General features: G+C 40.0%; 1 protein-coding gene across 3 annotated transcripts in view; it reads left to right on the top strand.

The window, feature by feature from the left end:
* The window catches only part of rptor (regulatory associated protein of MTOR, complex 1), a 179,034-nt gene that overhangs the window by 99,176 nt on the left and 63,295 nt on the right, over nucleotides 1–16,563 (top strand). For all 3 annotated transcript variants that reach the window (XM_044346469.1, XM_044346470.1, XM_044346471.1), the window contains exons 9-15: nucleotides 1,248–1,348; nucleotides 2,815–2,959; nucleotides 8,353–8,428; nucleotides 9,861–9,962; nucleotides 13,700–13,783; nucleotides 15,882–15,992; nucleotides 16,425–16,499. In XM_044346469.1, the coding sequence (XP_044202404.1) occupies nucleotides 1,248–1,348; nucleotides 2,815–2,959; nucleotides 8,353–8,428; nucleotides 9,861–9,962; nucleotides 13,700–13,783; nucleotides 15,882–15,992; nucleotides 16,425–16,499 (694 nt within the window). The remainder of the gene's footprint in view (nucleotides 1–1,247; nucleotides 1,349–2,814; nucleotides 2,960–8,352; nucleotides 8,429–9,860; nucleotides 9,963–13,699; nucleotides 13,784–15,881; nucleotides 15,993–16,424; nucleotides 16,500–16,563) is intronic.

Genomic DNA, 16,563 nt, shown 5'->3' on the forward strand with positions numbered 1-16,563 from the left:
TGTTGGTCAATCTGGTACATTATGTTCAATATGGAAATCATCAAACATGATGATGTTTAAGTGGTCTTGTCTTTATCCGTAAGCTTTTACTGTCCTGTACTGTCTGTCTGAGTTGTATCTTTATCTGCCCATTTACACAGTTGTTTCTTGGCTTTTTTAAAGGACAAAGTGTCCATTTTTAATATCATGCAGCTACTAGCCACACACAGCAGCTTGTTTTATTTCTTTATTTCAATTATTAATCTATACAGAGAATAAACTGATCATCTCTTCCACCTCCTTGATATGATCATTTTGAGGGCCTGTTTAAAGATCTGTGTGTTTTGCCAACAGTTTTAGAGCTGAGGTTGACAACGCCTTGCAAGTGATTCCTCTTCTTTGGATGACAAAATAAACCAGCAATTAAAATGAAAAGATTAAAATACCTTGGATAAAAGAGGTATGGGATATGGTCAATATTCCAAAGTGTGGCTAACTAGCAAAGTGCCATAAATTATAATCAAAATAGATTCCCCATAAGACTATTAAGATTATCAGCCAATTGGGGAATAGAAAGAAGTACTGACTGCTGTTTGCTGACCTGGCAGCTGGTGCTCTTAAGATAAGTTTACAGGGTGACAGTCTAAACAATAGCTTTACATAAACATGCAGCCTTTCTGTGAAATGGTGCCTTTGCTTTTTCCCTCTTGGTTTCTGAGATGTTATTTTCTAAAAATTTCATATTTCTCATGGAGTTGGTGGAACTGGTCTACAGTTTAGCTGGTGCAGCCAAACTCCTCAACAATCAGATGTATGCGGGGAAACCCTACAGATGTGACTGCTAAGATTTCCAATGTCCAGGACGAATCATTACACAAATGTATTCCTGTCTGCTTAATTCTGTTGAGAAAGCCCAGATGAAGCTGTTACATTACATCACCTGAAACAACTCTACTGTATATGTAAATCTCCCATTTAATCTGTGCAGAACTACAGTTTTCTCTGTTTGTGTCTGCTGTTCTGCGTCTTAGTTTGCAGCCTATAGTAGCTCCTCTGCACATATGAATGTAAAAGCGCACATAAATATTCAAACTGCGCTTGCACTCATTGTTAGTCTCTATGTGTAAGAGCCTGTAAATGTAAATGTCTTCAGATGTGTTGTGATGATAGTACTGAGCAGTTGCCACTTTGTGCTCTGAGTCAACTATGTGACATACAGTGAGCGCGGCTGACACAGTGCCATCTGTGTTGTGTTGTGTGTGGTGCAGGATCCCTGGCAGGCTCAACGACAGGCGCACTCCCCTTGGAGAGCTCAACTGGATCTTCACAGCCATCACCGACACCATCGCCTGGAACGTGCTGCCCAGAGGTGAGGCTTTACACAAGCAGGCATACACCAGGGATGCACAGTTAAACATGTTTAATCACACATCACCATTTTATTTACCATAGTTACCAATATTGCAGAATAATTCCACGTTATTACAACTTCGGGCTTTTCTAATGTAGTTTTGGACATCATTTCTGTTGGTTATGGTAACAATGTACTCCCCAAGTTAATTACTGAGATCTGGGAGCATTTTGACATCGCTAAAAAGAAATCTGGCAAAATGAAGTGGAGGAAAGACAAACTTGTGAAGACATCTCTGCTACACTGACATGTAAAATCCTTATTTGAACATGACAATGATTCCGCCCACTGAGAGCCCAAATAATGGCATTTAATAAAAACAGCACTTTAGTGAAGCATCAGCAATACTAAAACTTTAAGAACATCCTTAGTTGTTGAAAACAGTGTAGATGATGAAATAAAATGCCAGAAGTTCAGTTAGTGCAGGTTTGCTCCTCAAATGGAGATTAATTGTGTTTTGAGTGTAGCACAGTAATTGGGGATATCATTTTAACCAGAATTTGGCAACCGTACAGTAAAAGCAAGTATACATACACACACAAAGACACACTCAAGCAATACTCTGTACAGTATGGTGACAACACATGCATACACATAGTAAGTACACACATGCTGCCCCACACACTCAGTTGACCACATGAGAATATACACACATGATCTTTTTTGACATGTATTTACCTTTCGCATGCAGCGCACATAACTTCTCTCATTGCTCAGCTGTCCTGTCCTGCCCTAGTATGAAACACACACACACACACACACACACACACACTCAGACTCCCTTGAGACACACTGTATCCCAGCTAGAATAGCAATGTGACAATGCTGATGGCTGCCAAAGCCTTTTAAACCCCCAGGGCTCTGCTGTTAATGAAGCAGCCCACATCAGAGAGAATCCCTGTAATGAAGGCACTGCACACCTAATCCAAATCTCTCTCTCTCACACACACACACACACACTTTCGTCTCAGACTTATACACACTAACACAAACACTTCAACATTTAAACAGCTGAACACTAACAGCTGGCACAGGAGTTGTCAGACACAATCTATCATAAAATATCCCCGACGCACTCACACACACACACACCGTCTCTCACACACAAACAGAGGAATCATAATCATAAGCCAGAGATTGGCATGGGATTGGCCCGGCCCCATTAAAGTGAATTAGTGAATACATTAATGAGCTGATGAAAAGATGAAAATGTAACCGCGACCCAACGCTTTAATCTGCATATCACTGTCCTGTATATTCTGTAAGCATTCTTTTTTCTAGTTTGATTTTTTTTTTTTGTCATTCACTCATTCAGTGCCCTATTTTCCTCACTTGTAATCCTGTCTTTGTGTTAATTTATTAATTGGATGCCCCTTTTATGTCTCTGACGTGATGGATAATTTCTACTCTGTCTCTGTCTGTAGATTTGTTCCAGAAGTTGTTTCGTCAGGACCTGCTGGTGGCCAGCTTGTTCCGCAATTTCCTGTTAGCAGAGAGGATAATGAGGTCATACAACTGCACACCGGTCAGCAGTCCACGTCTTCCCCCTACATACATGCACGCCATGTGGTAAGACACACACAAAAAAAAACCTGAGCTCAGGGCTCGCTTTCATGCACACAGAAACACAGATGTCCTTTGCTTTGCAGAGCAGAAGGCAAGAGGAAGAGGAACAAAGCTTTACAATTTGTTCACACACACTGCAGTTAAATGAACAGACTTTCTAACAGATAGATACTTTGATTACAGTGCTCTTTTTTACAGTATGGTGTGTATATTAAATGGTTGTTAATGGTTACTTTTAAAAAGTCATGAAGAGATGAAAATGCTATCAGACTGGTCACAAAAGTAAATGAGCTTGTTCATTAAATGAAAATACTTTTCCACTGTTAGACAGCCATTAGCAATGTACTTTGGCCATTTTGTTGGGTTTTGTAATTTTCTTTATTACCACAAGTAACTGGGAAAACAATGTTTTCTCACAGTAAGATATTTCCAGCAGTGCTAGCTACTCTACCAGAAACTTTACAGAGCTTCAACTAATACTGTTACAGTTTCTGAAATATCCTTGTTTGCTTTCATACCTGCACAAGTTGGTATCTTCTAGTTTTATAGACTGGTTTTAATAGAGACCAACACATTGTGGTGTATCGAGAAGCTACCTTACCCATTGGAGCTAATTATCGACCAACAACAGCTTGGTTTGCTCACCACACACAAAATCTCAGAAATCCTAACCTCACAGTTTAGTTTCCTACTTCACACACTTTCCTGACTCGAAACAGAACCCTTTGTGATTCTTAGATGTGTTGCTGGCTATTTGTGAACTAACAATTTACAACATGACAAAAAAATACAATTTTATAACTCTCTAAAGGTATCATTTTCCTCTTTTGTTGGAGGCTAGCCTTTCCTGCTTGCAGTGGTCAGGCTAAGAATTAAGCTAAAGCTAAAAACTTGAATTTGTCTTTTTTATGAAAGCACAGAAAGTTTGCCAAAATGTCAGAGCTTTCCTGATGATGGCACAACTGCACTCAGAAATGGTGTGAGAATGGAACAGAGACATAGACTTGTACCTGGTTTGTTTTTGTATAGTGTGGTAATATTTTTCTCTAGCTACCTATTAATGTACAGTACTAAAAGGAAAAAAGCATTAATTCACCTGCACTTAAATATACAATAAGTTTGCCAGGATTATCATTATCAGACCATGGATGTGAACTGAAAATATGCAGGTACAACAACTGATCGATTCATGTTTAAAAAAAAAAAAAAAAAAAAAGGAACACAAGCCATAAGTACCTGTGACAATTCCTCCACAATTTAAGCCACATTTAACACAAAATGGACACATTAAATAAAATGCTTTAATCACTTTCACAACTTCTCAAAATAAATGTTGAGGAAGTGCAAGCCAAAACATGTAGGTGTGTGTATTTGCGTCTGCCCTCTAGCATATGTGTACATCTCACTTATGCAATGTGTAATTCCTATAATTATGTTTCTCAGTTATTTCTGTAGGACTGTATTGTCTGATGCCAGTATTGCTCTGCATGTGTTGCTCCCTGCCTCATAACGGGGGCAGATAAAGCAGTCTCTTCACTGACAGCAGCCTCAGTCGACCTGAATGTGATGCAGACAGACACGACAGGTTGTATATGGAGTAAAAACATTGCTGTTGCTTCAGTCGCCCACACACATAACCTGCAGCCGAATATATCCACCCTTGATTGAAAGCGGCGAGTTGACACCTTTTTACTGGGGGATATTAAAAGACTTTGTGGGACATGTTGAAAATCTCTGGCAGGTTTCGGCTCCACAAAGCACCACAAAACATAGCCTATACCAGTCCAACAAAAATACATTTTTTTGAAATAATGAAACATCACAAATATAAGAGATTGAGAGTGCTATCCCTTTTATGCACACACTTGAGAGTTGAGCCAGAAGTTAACATTTTCCCCAATTTTTCTTATTTGTCTCCCCTGTATTCTCATTACAAATGTTGCACACACACCTGCACATATGCATGCACACACACACACACACAGATGCTGAAAATCCTCCCTGTTGTAAGTTGACTTTATATGCTCCTCCACACTGTGTAACAAATATTATCCAGTCATCTATCTCCCTTTAGTTACACAAACACTTCTCCCACTATGTATTGTTTCTCTTCTTGGTCTTCTATAAATGCCTCCCTCCACTCTCCCACTCATTATCTGGCTCGTGTTGAAAAAAAAAAGAAAAATTCTCACTCTTTTTCTGCCTCGAGGAACGGCTTGTTGTGTAACACCCTGGCATCGCTTATTGTAAAGAATACTGCTCCTTGCTCTTTCAGCAAGCAATAGTCTTTTTTTTTTCTCGCTCATACAGGCCCATTATTTTAGATTGTGGGTATATTGCACTGTTTACCGCCAAAGAAACTGGGAGTTGCACTTTGTTTCACAGCAGCACATGCAGTATTAAGGAGGACGGAATAAGAACAGAGGTGCTTTAAGAGTGCAGGAAACAAGACTGAGAGAATAATAAAAAATGAAATTGCCAGAGATAAAAGGTGAGTAGGAAAATAAAAGTTTGGATCAGCATAGATAGGGTGGGGGAGAAGGATGAAGGGAGGGAATTAAATAATTTGGGGGCTCGTTGATCGATGTCGGTGCCCAAACACAAACAGCAATTGTTATTCAGATGGAGCTGAATTGGGGAGAGCAGATAAACCCAAGGCTGATTACTCCCTCGTGGGCAGTTTCAGTGTGGGTGTGTATGTGTGCAAGTGCCTCTACTTTTTATGTGTGTTTGCGAGTGTGCGTAGCTGCACCACTCTGCAGGCAACAGGAAAAAGAGCTTAGTCAGCCGCCAACTGGTTCCCTACACTCCTCTGTTGTCGAATGTCCCTTCATCTCATGCACCACACACACACACACACACACAGATTTTGGTGATGAGTTACTCATTTGTATTGACAGGCATCATCCGAGTTAATGCTGTCATCTCAAACGGTGTGGCAGCCTCCACCCTGTAAGCGTGTCATTGCTGATTAGACTGCTCTATCGGCTTGCTTCCTCACAGTTGGATTACATAAACACCAGCAGGGATGGATATTTGTTGGCAACATTTCTACACCAATTCAAATCCCAGTACTTCATGTTATGAAACCTAAATAAATACCTTTTTGAATCCTTTCTTTTTAAAGAAAAGCTTGTTTTACTGAAAGTTATTTTTCCTGTGAATTTTATTCATGGCAAACCAGTTTGTCTGTTCACAAGGACCATTATGTTTATTTGCTTCACAAATACTCCCATTAATCACAAGAGAATTTAAAATATTCTTTCAGTACTTTTCAGTATTCACTGATACTTTGAAATGCCTTAAAAATCCAGCATGATACAAAATTAGTGAGACAAAAACTTTTGTTCCCAGCTCTACATCTAATGATTTTGTATTTCTACTCAATAATCATGATTTTAGACAGCAAAAATAAGAGCATCACTATTTAAAAGGCATCAAAAGGTTGCTGGTTAAAATGATGTTTCCCTCCATTGACAACTAACATTTAGCTTTCAGCAAGGTGACAATTATTTTTTTGAGCTGTGCAGCAGGAAACATGCAGTAAATGAGCTGAGTTAAACAAAATCAAAACCTCAAATTCCTACACTAGTCCATCAATGTTAAATACCATGCCTTTAGTCTAAAAGGAATAATTAAATATTATGGAAAATACGTCTTTGCTTTTTTCTAAGAGTGAGACGAGAAGATTGATATCACTCTCATCTCTGTGTGTTAAATATGGAGCTGGAGTCTGAATGTGGTTAGCTTAGCTTAGCTTAGCATAAAGACTGGGAGCAGGGGAAACAGCTAGCCTAGCTCTCTCCAAAGTGAAAAGTAACACCTACCAACATCTATAAAGCTAATTAAGTAACACATTGTATCATGTTTGTTTAAATTCTTACACAAAGAGAAAGGGGGGGAAAAAGTATTTTGGGGAAGTTATGCAGAAACAATTTCTTGGCGAGCAACAGCTAGTTTGGTTTCAGCATGTAACTCTCCCTAAGTTCTCTAAAATGAGAACTCTTCTTAGGTTTTGGTGGGCATATTTTTGAACTTTGGAGAGTTCAGGCTAGTTGTTTCTCCGTTTCCAGTCTTTATACTATGCTACGCTAACTATGTTCTGATTCAAGCTCAAGTGCTTAACGGAGAGATTGATATTGATCTTTTCACCTTTTTCTCAGAAAAAAACTTACATTTAACTAAGAAATAATACTACTATGTATAAAGTATATACACATACTGTGTATATATAGATATACATAGTATCATCCTTGTTTTCTAAATGTAATTGGAGATACTAGCTAAGATCTTTGATTCCTTCCTGAGTATTTTTGGTGCAGCCAGTGTGCAGCAAAGAGCCTTTTATTAACTTGAACATAATAGAGGTCTAATTTCTTTAAAATCAGAACTTTACTGGCAATAACACTCATGCAAAGTAGCACCTGTTCTTAATAATGCAAGAATGTCTGTTATGCACTGTTGACATTTTTACTCGGAGGGTAAATTATTTTTCCTCCACAGTGGCAGCTGAATTCACAATTTTTCCTATTTAGCCTGAACTAGTACCAGCTGACTTGGATCCTGGAATAAATTACTGTTCTGTTGACTTTTAAAATAACATAAGGTGGAACAGATGAGCCACGCGCCAAAATTAAGCCCCCCAGTTTTCTAAATAAACACTAATACTTTGTAGCCACATACTAAAGTGTAGTTTGCATGTTGCACATACATGGCAGCAGTGGATCCATTGTATCTTCAGCACTGTGGTGTCAAGGAGTGAAACTCTGTTATACTCCTCACAGCTAATGGGGGAAGCTGTTTAAGCAGCAGAAAGAGTCTCAGATAGTGTGAACACTGTGTCAGTCATTCAGCATCACATTACACTGGCTGCATCGACTGGGAGCATAACTGAACCCTAACTCGTTCAAACTGAGTGGGAAAAGCTCCATCGAGGCCAGAAGCTCAATTTACTGCAAGAAAAAGGAGCCAGAAGGTGGAAAGAAGAGAAACAGACAGAAAGAAAAGAAAAGCCGCTATAAGGTTTGATGTGAGTTACATAACCACATGAATTAGATATGATGACCATGAGATAATGCTGGTGTTTAGAAAGGGATTAAATGCTCCATGCTGCCCTCTCTAGGACCTCAGGCTGGGAATATTAAGAGGTGTATGTGCACAAGGAAGAGCGCAAGGGAGAAAACGTGAGATGAGGAAAATTAGTGTGAGTGGTGAGGTGAAAAGGAAAAGTCAAGGACCAAGTGTTGAGCTGCATTTGCTTCTGTTGCTTCAGGTCACAAAAATGAGATTCCATATAAACTGCAACAAATCTGCATGGTTTTGGGGATCTTCCTTGCAATGAATGTTGCAATTGTAATGCGGTTTGTGTTTTGCACGTGTGTGTCATCTCTCTCCAGGCAAGCGTGGGACCTGGCTGTGGACATCTGCCTCTCTCAGTTGCCTACCATCATCGAGGAGGGCACCGCCTTCAGAGTAAGTGTGTGTGTGAGAGAGAAAAAACAGTGATACCTCTTTAGCTTCACTTGAATTCACTCCGGTGGAAAGATGTTCCATTTGACTGTGTTTATAGCAAATAAGTGTGTGTGTGTGTGTGGACAGACGGATGGACATGTAATTTTGATGGATGGCTTTTATCTTGGATCTGTCTACCACTGATGCCCATAAACCTCAAACAAACTGCTATTGTTTGCGCTGCAAGTTCTCCACCACCAACATCTACAGCATCTCAATTAATCTCTCAAACTCAGTCCCAGTGGATAACGTTGTGAAACGTCAAGTTTAATAATTCAAGTATGAGTGTCAAATAAAAAATAGTTGCTGAAACCACTGGCCCTGCACTTTCAGCCACTGGCGTGTTTATCGTTACACTGACATGGCAGGAGATGTGATGGAGATGCTGAGTGTAATGGAAACACACTGCGAGAAGCTGCAAGGAATGATGATAAATTAGGATATCTGGGTCAACACGAGGCATTTTTCTGTGTGTGTGCAGATACACACTAGATGCCGGACAGACCAGAGAGCTGCAACATGTTCTTTGTAACGCTGACTAATCAGAAAAGTCTTAAAAAGAGAGCAGGAGTGGAAGTGGCGCAGCTTTCCCAATGTTGGCACTTTTATCTGGGCCTTTTCTCTCATCCACCTGGCAGTCGGAGGTGGGCATCTTCTCCATTGTTCCCCCAGGAGCAGTTTTCCATCCTCACTCCTACTCTACTTTCTCCTGCACTCAGGCCGAAAGAAATTACCGGCATCGTAATTGAGCCTCTGAGGCCTACTAAAGGAGATCTTCCCTCTCTGTCTTGCTCCCTCTTTCAGGAGCCTTTAATTCCTTCTCTGATGTACTTCAACTGTTTTTTTTCTTGGACTCTGTCACAACTGAATTTAGGACTGAATAAAAATGTGCAAATACAGAAGCTCAGTCTATAACCTAGGTTTCTGTCCACCATACAGTACACCAATTTTTTTAATGTATCAGTAAGAATATGAATGGTGTGTGTATAGAGTTATTAAGCTTTGATTATGCACAAATTAATTTAGCCATCCAGCCATGAAGCGTTGATATTTCCCTCTCTACATCCATCAAGAGTCTACACAACGCTGTGGTAATTCCCATTGCAATATTAACACTCCGCATGATCAAAAACTCTGCAGCCAGCAACCAATCAATCAGGCAAACTGCCATGGCGGTGGGGGGGGGGGGGGGATGATCATGATATATCAGGATTTATGTCGTTACTGCAGTGCAGTGTCACTTCTGAGCTCATTGTGTCAGGGCTTTTATGAAATGATAGGCTAGTCACTGCAGACTGGCTCATTATGTGTGTGTATGGGAGAGAAAATGACTGAGCATTCTTTAAAAAGGTCATTAACATTAACATTGTGTGTGTGTGTTTTCTGTCCACAGCACAGTCCTTTCTTTGCGGAGCAGCTGACAGCATTTCAAGTGTGGTTGACGATGGGAGTAGAGAACAGAAATCCTCCTGAGCAGCTCCCTATTGTACTGCAGGTATACACACAGACACACACACACACACACACACATACACACGCCCCTCCAAGCATGGTCGCTCTCTTTTTTCAATTGAAATTTTCAGTTTCCATTTGCTTCAATTGCATGACATCTAAATACATATATTATATTGTATAATTATTGTATAATATTGTATAAATACAATATTTTATGTTCAAAGCATATAAAGAAAAATGATGAATAAGCTCATATATGGAGGGGCTAGACACAAAAGAAACACCTGCACAAAGCAGTAAAGCAGTCTCTCCATCACACCCCTTTCAGATATATTATGTACATCTGCTGGCACTTTCTCCTGTTGGACTAATGCTTGTAAAAATTTCCTGACTGACATTTCTGTAAAAGTCGCGAAGGCAGCCTCTGACCCAGTAACATTTCTGTAACACTTCCAACACTGCTAAAGTCTATATTAAATGCTGTCACATTAAAGTAAAAGCTACTGCAACACGAGGTAACATTTGTTTAATATTGTACATGATCTCTAGCAAATAAAATAAAGAAATACAGGAGAGCGATGTTAAATGTGCTGCTTATTCTGCCTTCAAAGAGCACAGTTATGAATTAGCAATTTAATTTTAATCTCTTACACACAGAGAAGTATAATACTTTTAATAAACACAAAATACTGTTGATGAGCTGATTTTATACTATATACTATAAGTGTGTTTTCATTCATTTATATCCATTGTAGCGCAGGTAAGATTAGAGAAAAAAAAACATGTTAATCAGACCATCAGTCATTTTCTGCTTTTATTCATCTTAACTGCATACAGCAAGAAAAATCTAGCAAAATACTTTACCTAGGCTACAGCAAATAGGATTGAAATGAGTCTCACTGTGTCATTTTTAACTGTTTTCTGAACTATGCTAACTATGCCGCTAATTAATGTTGATCTTGATGAGAAAATCTATTAGTGGATTCACAGGGACTCTCCTGCTCACAACGGTCATTAATGAAGTTATGAAGATAAACATTCAGGTTCAAAATAGGTTTTAAAAATTCATGCAGCTTGTGAGAGAACTAAAGACACATTTTTCCTTTTTACATCGTTATTTTCCCACTCACTTCAACTCTTTGTCTGTGTTTGATTTTCTCTCTATCTGCTGTACTCAGGTCTCTCTTGCAAAAAAGATCTTGATCTCAATGAGATTACCTGATTAAATATATATAAATGAGGGAATATCTTGTGGAGGAATGCTGATCATCCCTCCAATAGAGTTCCAGACTTGAGCACTGAAGCTGTTCTGGAGGCTTGTGGTGGCCTGACTCCATCTTAAGACACTTCATCTTGGTTTTTCCTTTAATTTGTCACCCATTTGTAGGTTTGAACATCAAAATGCCTTCACATTAACAACGGCAGCAAACAGCAATGTGGCTAATTACATGTTATCTATTATGCACGAGTAACCGCTTTCCTTCATGATGATTGCATCTTGATCGAACACACACATCACCTGGCAAGACGAAAATGGAGCACTACCGTTACAGCAGTGTTTTTCACACTATTACTGTACCTTTCTTCAGGTCCCCACTGTCAATCTGCCAGCACAAAGGCGCGATATGCGCTGCAAAAACGGGCTAATTTTCCTCCTTACAGCTCTTCAACAAATCCTGTGACAAGAACAGCGTCTGCTGTGCTCCCTGTAGTAGTGTTAAATTTGTTTGGGATGCTTTAATTGGGGTGAAATCTTGTCAAAACCTCTTTGTGTGGATCAGCTGTTGAGCTATAGCGGTGTAATGTTCCTCCCCCTTCCTTTCCCTCTTCCTCCCCGCACCACCACCACCCCACGGGGTTGTACAGCTGTGGTGCTGTATTATATCACAGCGTAGTGGTGGTGTGCCGCTGTCCATGTTGAATGGTAATTTACTGCTGACTCAGTGCTCTGCGAGCCGCAGCCCATCCATACAGCAGTTCTGTTGGGACCTGTTAAAAGCTGAGGAAAAGGCAGACTGATTAGGGAGTGCTGGATGGTGCATGAAGCTATGTTTGTATGTATGTATGTGTGTGTGTGTGTGTGTTTGCTGTTGATGTGGACACAAGAAGGGAGAGAGGAAGTAAAGCAACAGTATCCTTTAAGATTACGCAACATTATGCAGCTTTACAACATGAGGGCAAAGTAATCTCAAAGCTACTTCAAGCACTCTGATGTAATGGATGGACACATAAACAGGTTTTATACCCTTTTAAGCACGGTTGCATAATAATGAAGTTTAAAGATTGCCGTATTCTTAGAGGATTTACGATTTTATGCCAAAATATAATCTGGCTCCGTTTGAAAGATGCAAAGAGCGACAAGAAATGGGCAACGGAGATTAATCCATCAATAATGCTCTTTAATTAAATGAGCAAAGGGAGGACAACAGAGCTGAGGAAGGAGAGATACGGCGCTGCGTTGTCTTGACAACAGCCATTTTATCCAGGAAGGATTAACAGATTTTTGCAAAGAGATTACAGCGTCTCTAAATTGTGATGTTACGGTAACAGCAGCACATGCACATTCACACACGTTCACGCACATTTGGCATGAGATGGCAGTGAAGTGATTAAGTCGTGATGGTAACATGATAGCGTGTGTCTCACAGCACGTACACACAACATGATAGGAAGTGCTTACTCATCTCACTAAACAAGATTGGAGTCAAGGTGTTACACAAATGAGAAACGGAGACAAATATGCACACACACGCATTTTAATAAAGCTGCATTACTCAGGGATTGTACGTTCAGTCCTGCTATGACAAAACGGCATATGTATGTTAATGTGTTATTTAAATCATGAGCATAAAATGTGCTTGTGCATGTGTGTGTGTGAGACATCTGTGTTAAATCAGCTGATGAGTTTTGAAAAGGTGAATCGTGTAAAAAAAAAAAAAAAAAGTGAGAAAAAGACATTTTCTTGAAGCTTGGATCAGGAGAGGTTTAGGTTTGATTCTTCCTTCTTGCCTTTTCTTATTCCTGTAGAGCACACACCTACAACACACACACACACACACACCCATATCCATGTTCCCACGCTCTTCTTGGAGATGGAGGAAACCCTGGACTGGTCTTCCCCCGGCCTCCTCCTGTTTGTGTGGTCATGCTCACCAGGTTGAAGTCACAGAGGACGCTAATAATACTTTACATGTTGGTGGTGGAAGTGCGTGCGTGCGTGTGTGTGTGTGTAGACCTGTGTTCTACCATATGCTTGTTCCCACACACACTGTGGGACAGTCACATGGGGATGGACCGGTGTCCAGCCTTCACACAGGCTCTGTGCTACGCTGTGCTTTATGCTGCATAAACTACATACGCATACATTTTTAGCACTTACCATATGTATCCTTAAAATAGTGTTCTTGGCCAAAATCGCTTCCTTGTGATCCCGTTTGGCATCACTGTTACATTGCATGTACACTTGCACGTAAAGTAAAACGCACGCACACTCGGGTATTGTCCCAAACCAGTATCTTAATCAGTGGCCAAGAGAAATGGCAGCCAAGAGGACACACCCAGTCAACCCCCCCACCCCCCAACACACACACACACACACACACACAGTAAACAAGTGCATCCTGGAGCCAGTGTGTTAGCAGTAGTGGTGGGAGAGCCATCTGTTTCACGCCACCACTTCAACCTTTCTGCCGTTCCTCCTGCTGTCCTTCCTCTTCCTCCTCCTCCTTTAATCTCAGTCGAACGCACAGTTGACCTCTGACCTCTGCTCTCTAACAGGTCCTCCTGAGTCAGGTGCATCGGCTGCGGGCTCTAGACCTGCTCGGGCGGTTTCTGGACCTAGGACCCTGGGCTGTCAGTCTGGTGCGTACAGCTCTACATCTACTGTACCTGTCTGACAATATGATGATATGATGGTATGATACTATTTCAAAAGCAGATAAATCTGAGGATACCGTGACTCACTCACAAAATAATTGTTAGCACAAAATTATGCACACTTGGTTGGCCTTATATTCTGCTCTGCAGCTGGATCATATTAACATCAAGCTGCAGAAACCTTGGTTGAAAATGTAATCCTGTAAGTGCTGTTAAAGGGTGTTTAGCCATGCTGATAGTTTCACTTTTATGAGCTGTGGTTTTGAGATTCTGCCTCCACCTCAGAAGTGAAAGGAGTTTTGTTTGTGGCGTTCAGAAATCTGAAAACAACAGCAACTAGAGCTGCACTGATTAGTCAATTAATTGATTTGTTGTCAACTATTGAATTAATCAGCAACTATTTTGATAATCGATTAATCGTTTTGAGTGATTTTTTTAAGAAAAAAATGTCCAAATTCACTGATTGCAGCTTCTTAAATATGAATATTTTCTGTGAATATTTACCTGCTCCACCTCCATGACAATAAAGTGAATAACTTTGGGTTGTGGACTGTTGGTCAGGACAAAACAAGACATTTTAAGACGTCATCTTGGACATCAGGAAACAGTGGTTGACATTTTTAACCATTTTCTGACATTGTATTGACCAAACAACTAATCAATAAAATAATACACAGATTAATCAATAATGAAAATAATCATTAGTTGCAACCTTAACAGCAGCTAGTTTTTCCAGAAACTGTATTCTGTAACTCTGGATAATCCACAGACCAAAACTGGCAGTTGAGTTTTTTAAATCTTAACTTTTCAATGAACACCAGGCAAAACATGTAAGGAACAGAGACAAAAATGTATTTACCTCTGTTGTATTGGGATAGGAGTTTCAAACCTAGATATGTCAAAATATTTTCACCTAAAACGCAAGCTATCTATATAACTAGATACAACTACAGGTAGGTAGTAAACTGTCGTTTTTTTAACTTGTCGTAGAAAGAGAAGCACAGGTGTTACTAATAACATTAACAATGGCTCCATTCTGTTCAAGTGTCCCAGTAAGTCATGACAGTGTGACAGTGAGCCAATATGAACAATACCAGGACCCTGAAACTGAAGCAAATGGAATTCAGCCATCATTCATTTTATTATTTACACCTGTATTTTTCCTACTATGACATGTCAAAATGTCTTCATTGAAAAAGGCATATTGCTGCAATACATTGTCTCAAAAGTTAACTGTATTAAACTCGGAGGAGACCTTTTGTTGCATGTCATTCCCTGTCTCTCTCTCTCACCTCACTTCCTGTCACCTGTCAACTACCGCTATCTAATAAAAGCATAGAATGCCCCAAAATATATTAAAACAAAACAAAACTGTATTAAAGTCTACAGGAAACACCCAAATTCTTATTAGAAATACAAGTCACAAATTATATTCTAAAATAAGTTGGTGTTTGAGTAGCAAATTCCTCTCTCTTCTAATGGTGGTCGGTATTTGTATGTACATTTTTAGGACCTCTATACCCATGGTAAACCTACACAGGGGATTTTAGTTATTTTGGGCTGATTAGGCCTCCTATCAGGACTATGTGAGTGTGTGCAGACAGTGCTTGATTGGCATCTTAAGGTGGGACGAATTACACCTTCATCATCCTTATTTGTGAACAATCAACAAAAAGCTAGTTTTACAGAAAACAATATACTGTAGCTGCTAACCTGGCAAGCCAGTATATAGTAATACCACTGATCTTCACTTCTTTTCTTTGCCTGGAAGATATACAGTAATACTGTTTTCAAGATATTGTGTGGTTGATTTAATTTGGCACCGGCTGCCTTGTACTGTCACTCACAGTCCCACTTAGTACATACTGTTTGCTTTAAAAGGCCATCTCATCTTATTGGCAATCAAAAATCAGACTGTGTTTTCAATAACTCTTCCAGCCTCTGCTCAGCTCAGTTCCATTCTTGTGTACATGTTTACATTTTAGACCACGAGTGTGTCTTGGAGATCAGTGAGGCCTGGCACATAACAGCAATATCTACTTCTCTGTAAACACCAGCTCTGTGTGTGTGTGTGTGTTTCCAGGCCCTCTCTGTAGGGATCTTCCCCTACGTGTTGAAGCTGCTTCAGAGCTCAGCCAGAGAGCTGCGGCCACTGCTGGTTTTTATCTGGGCTAAAATCCTCGCTGTGGACAGTGTAAGTTATGTAAAACACTCACATACTTTTAAATCTTGATGCACTGTCTCTGTTGAAACCCTGATTTTCTTCACCACAGGTTTAATCATTTGAATTCTGTCTGCTTCTTATAATAGCTGACAGAAGAGATGAATGCTCAGTAGAGCAGCTACAAGTAGCTTTTTGCTAAGTTTTATCTGTGCAAGTGTCTTGATATGTGCATGATGTAATACTGCCATGTGTCTCAAGGCTACAACTCTGAAAAAAACAATCTATGAATATGCAAATATGTTTCATTTCAAAAGTTTAACTGCTGGACAAACGATGTCTCCTATTGAAAAGTCCATTCTCAGTGTTTGCGCGCTGGAGGCTTCAAGTTTTCACATCACTCTTGTGTAAGTTGCATACTGGACCACGATTGGCTTCAAACTCTCTCTCTCTCGCTCTCTGCAGTCATGTCAAGCTGACTTGGTGAAAGACAACGGTCACAAGTACTTCCTGTCGGTGTTGGCTGACAATTACATGCCAGTGAGTATTATGATTATGTAAACACAGTGGTGAAGAAAATGACCCATGTAGCACTTTAAATACA

This window comes from Thunnus albacares, chromosome 3 (assembly GCF_914725855.1).
Source record: "Thunnus albacares chromosome 3, fThuAlb1.1, whole genome shotgun sequence".
Lineage (NCBI taxonomy): Eukaryota > Metazoa > Chordata > Actinopteri > Scombriformes > Scombridae > Thunnus > Thunnus albacares.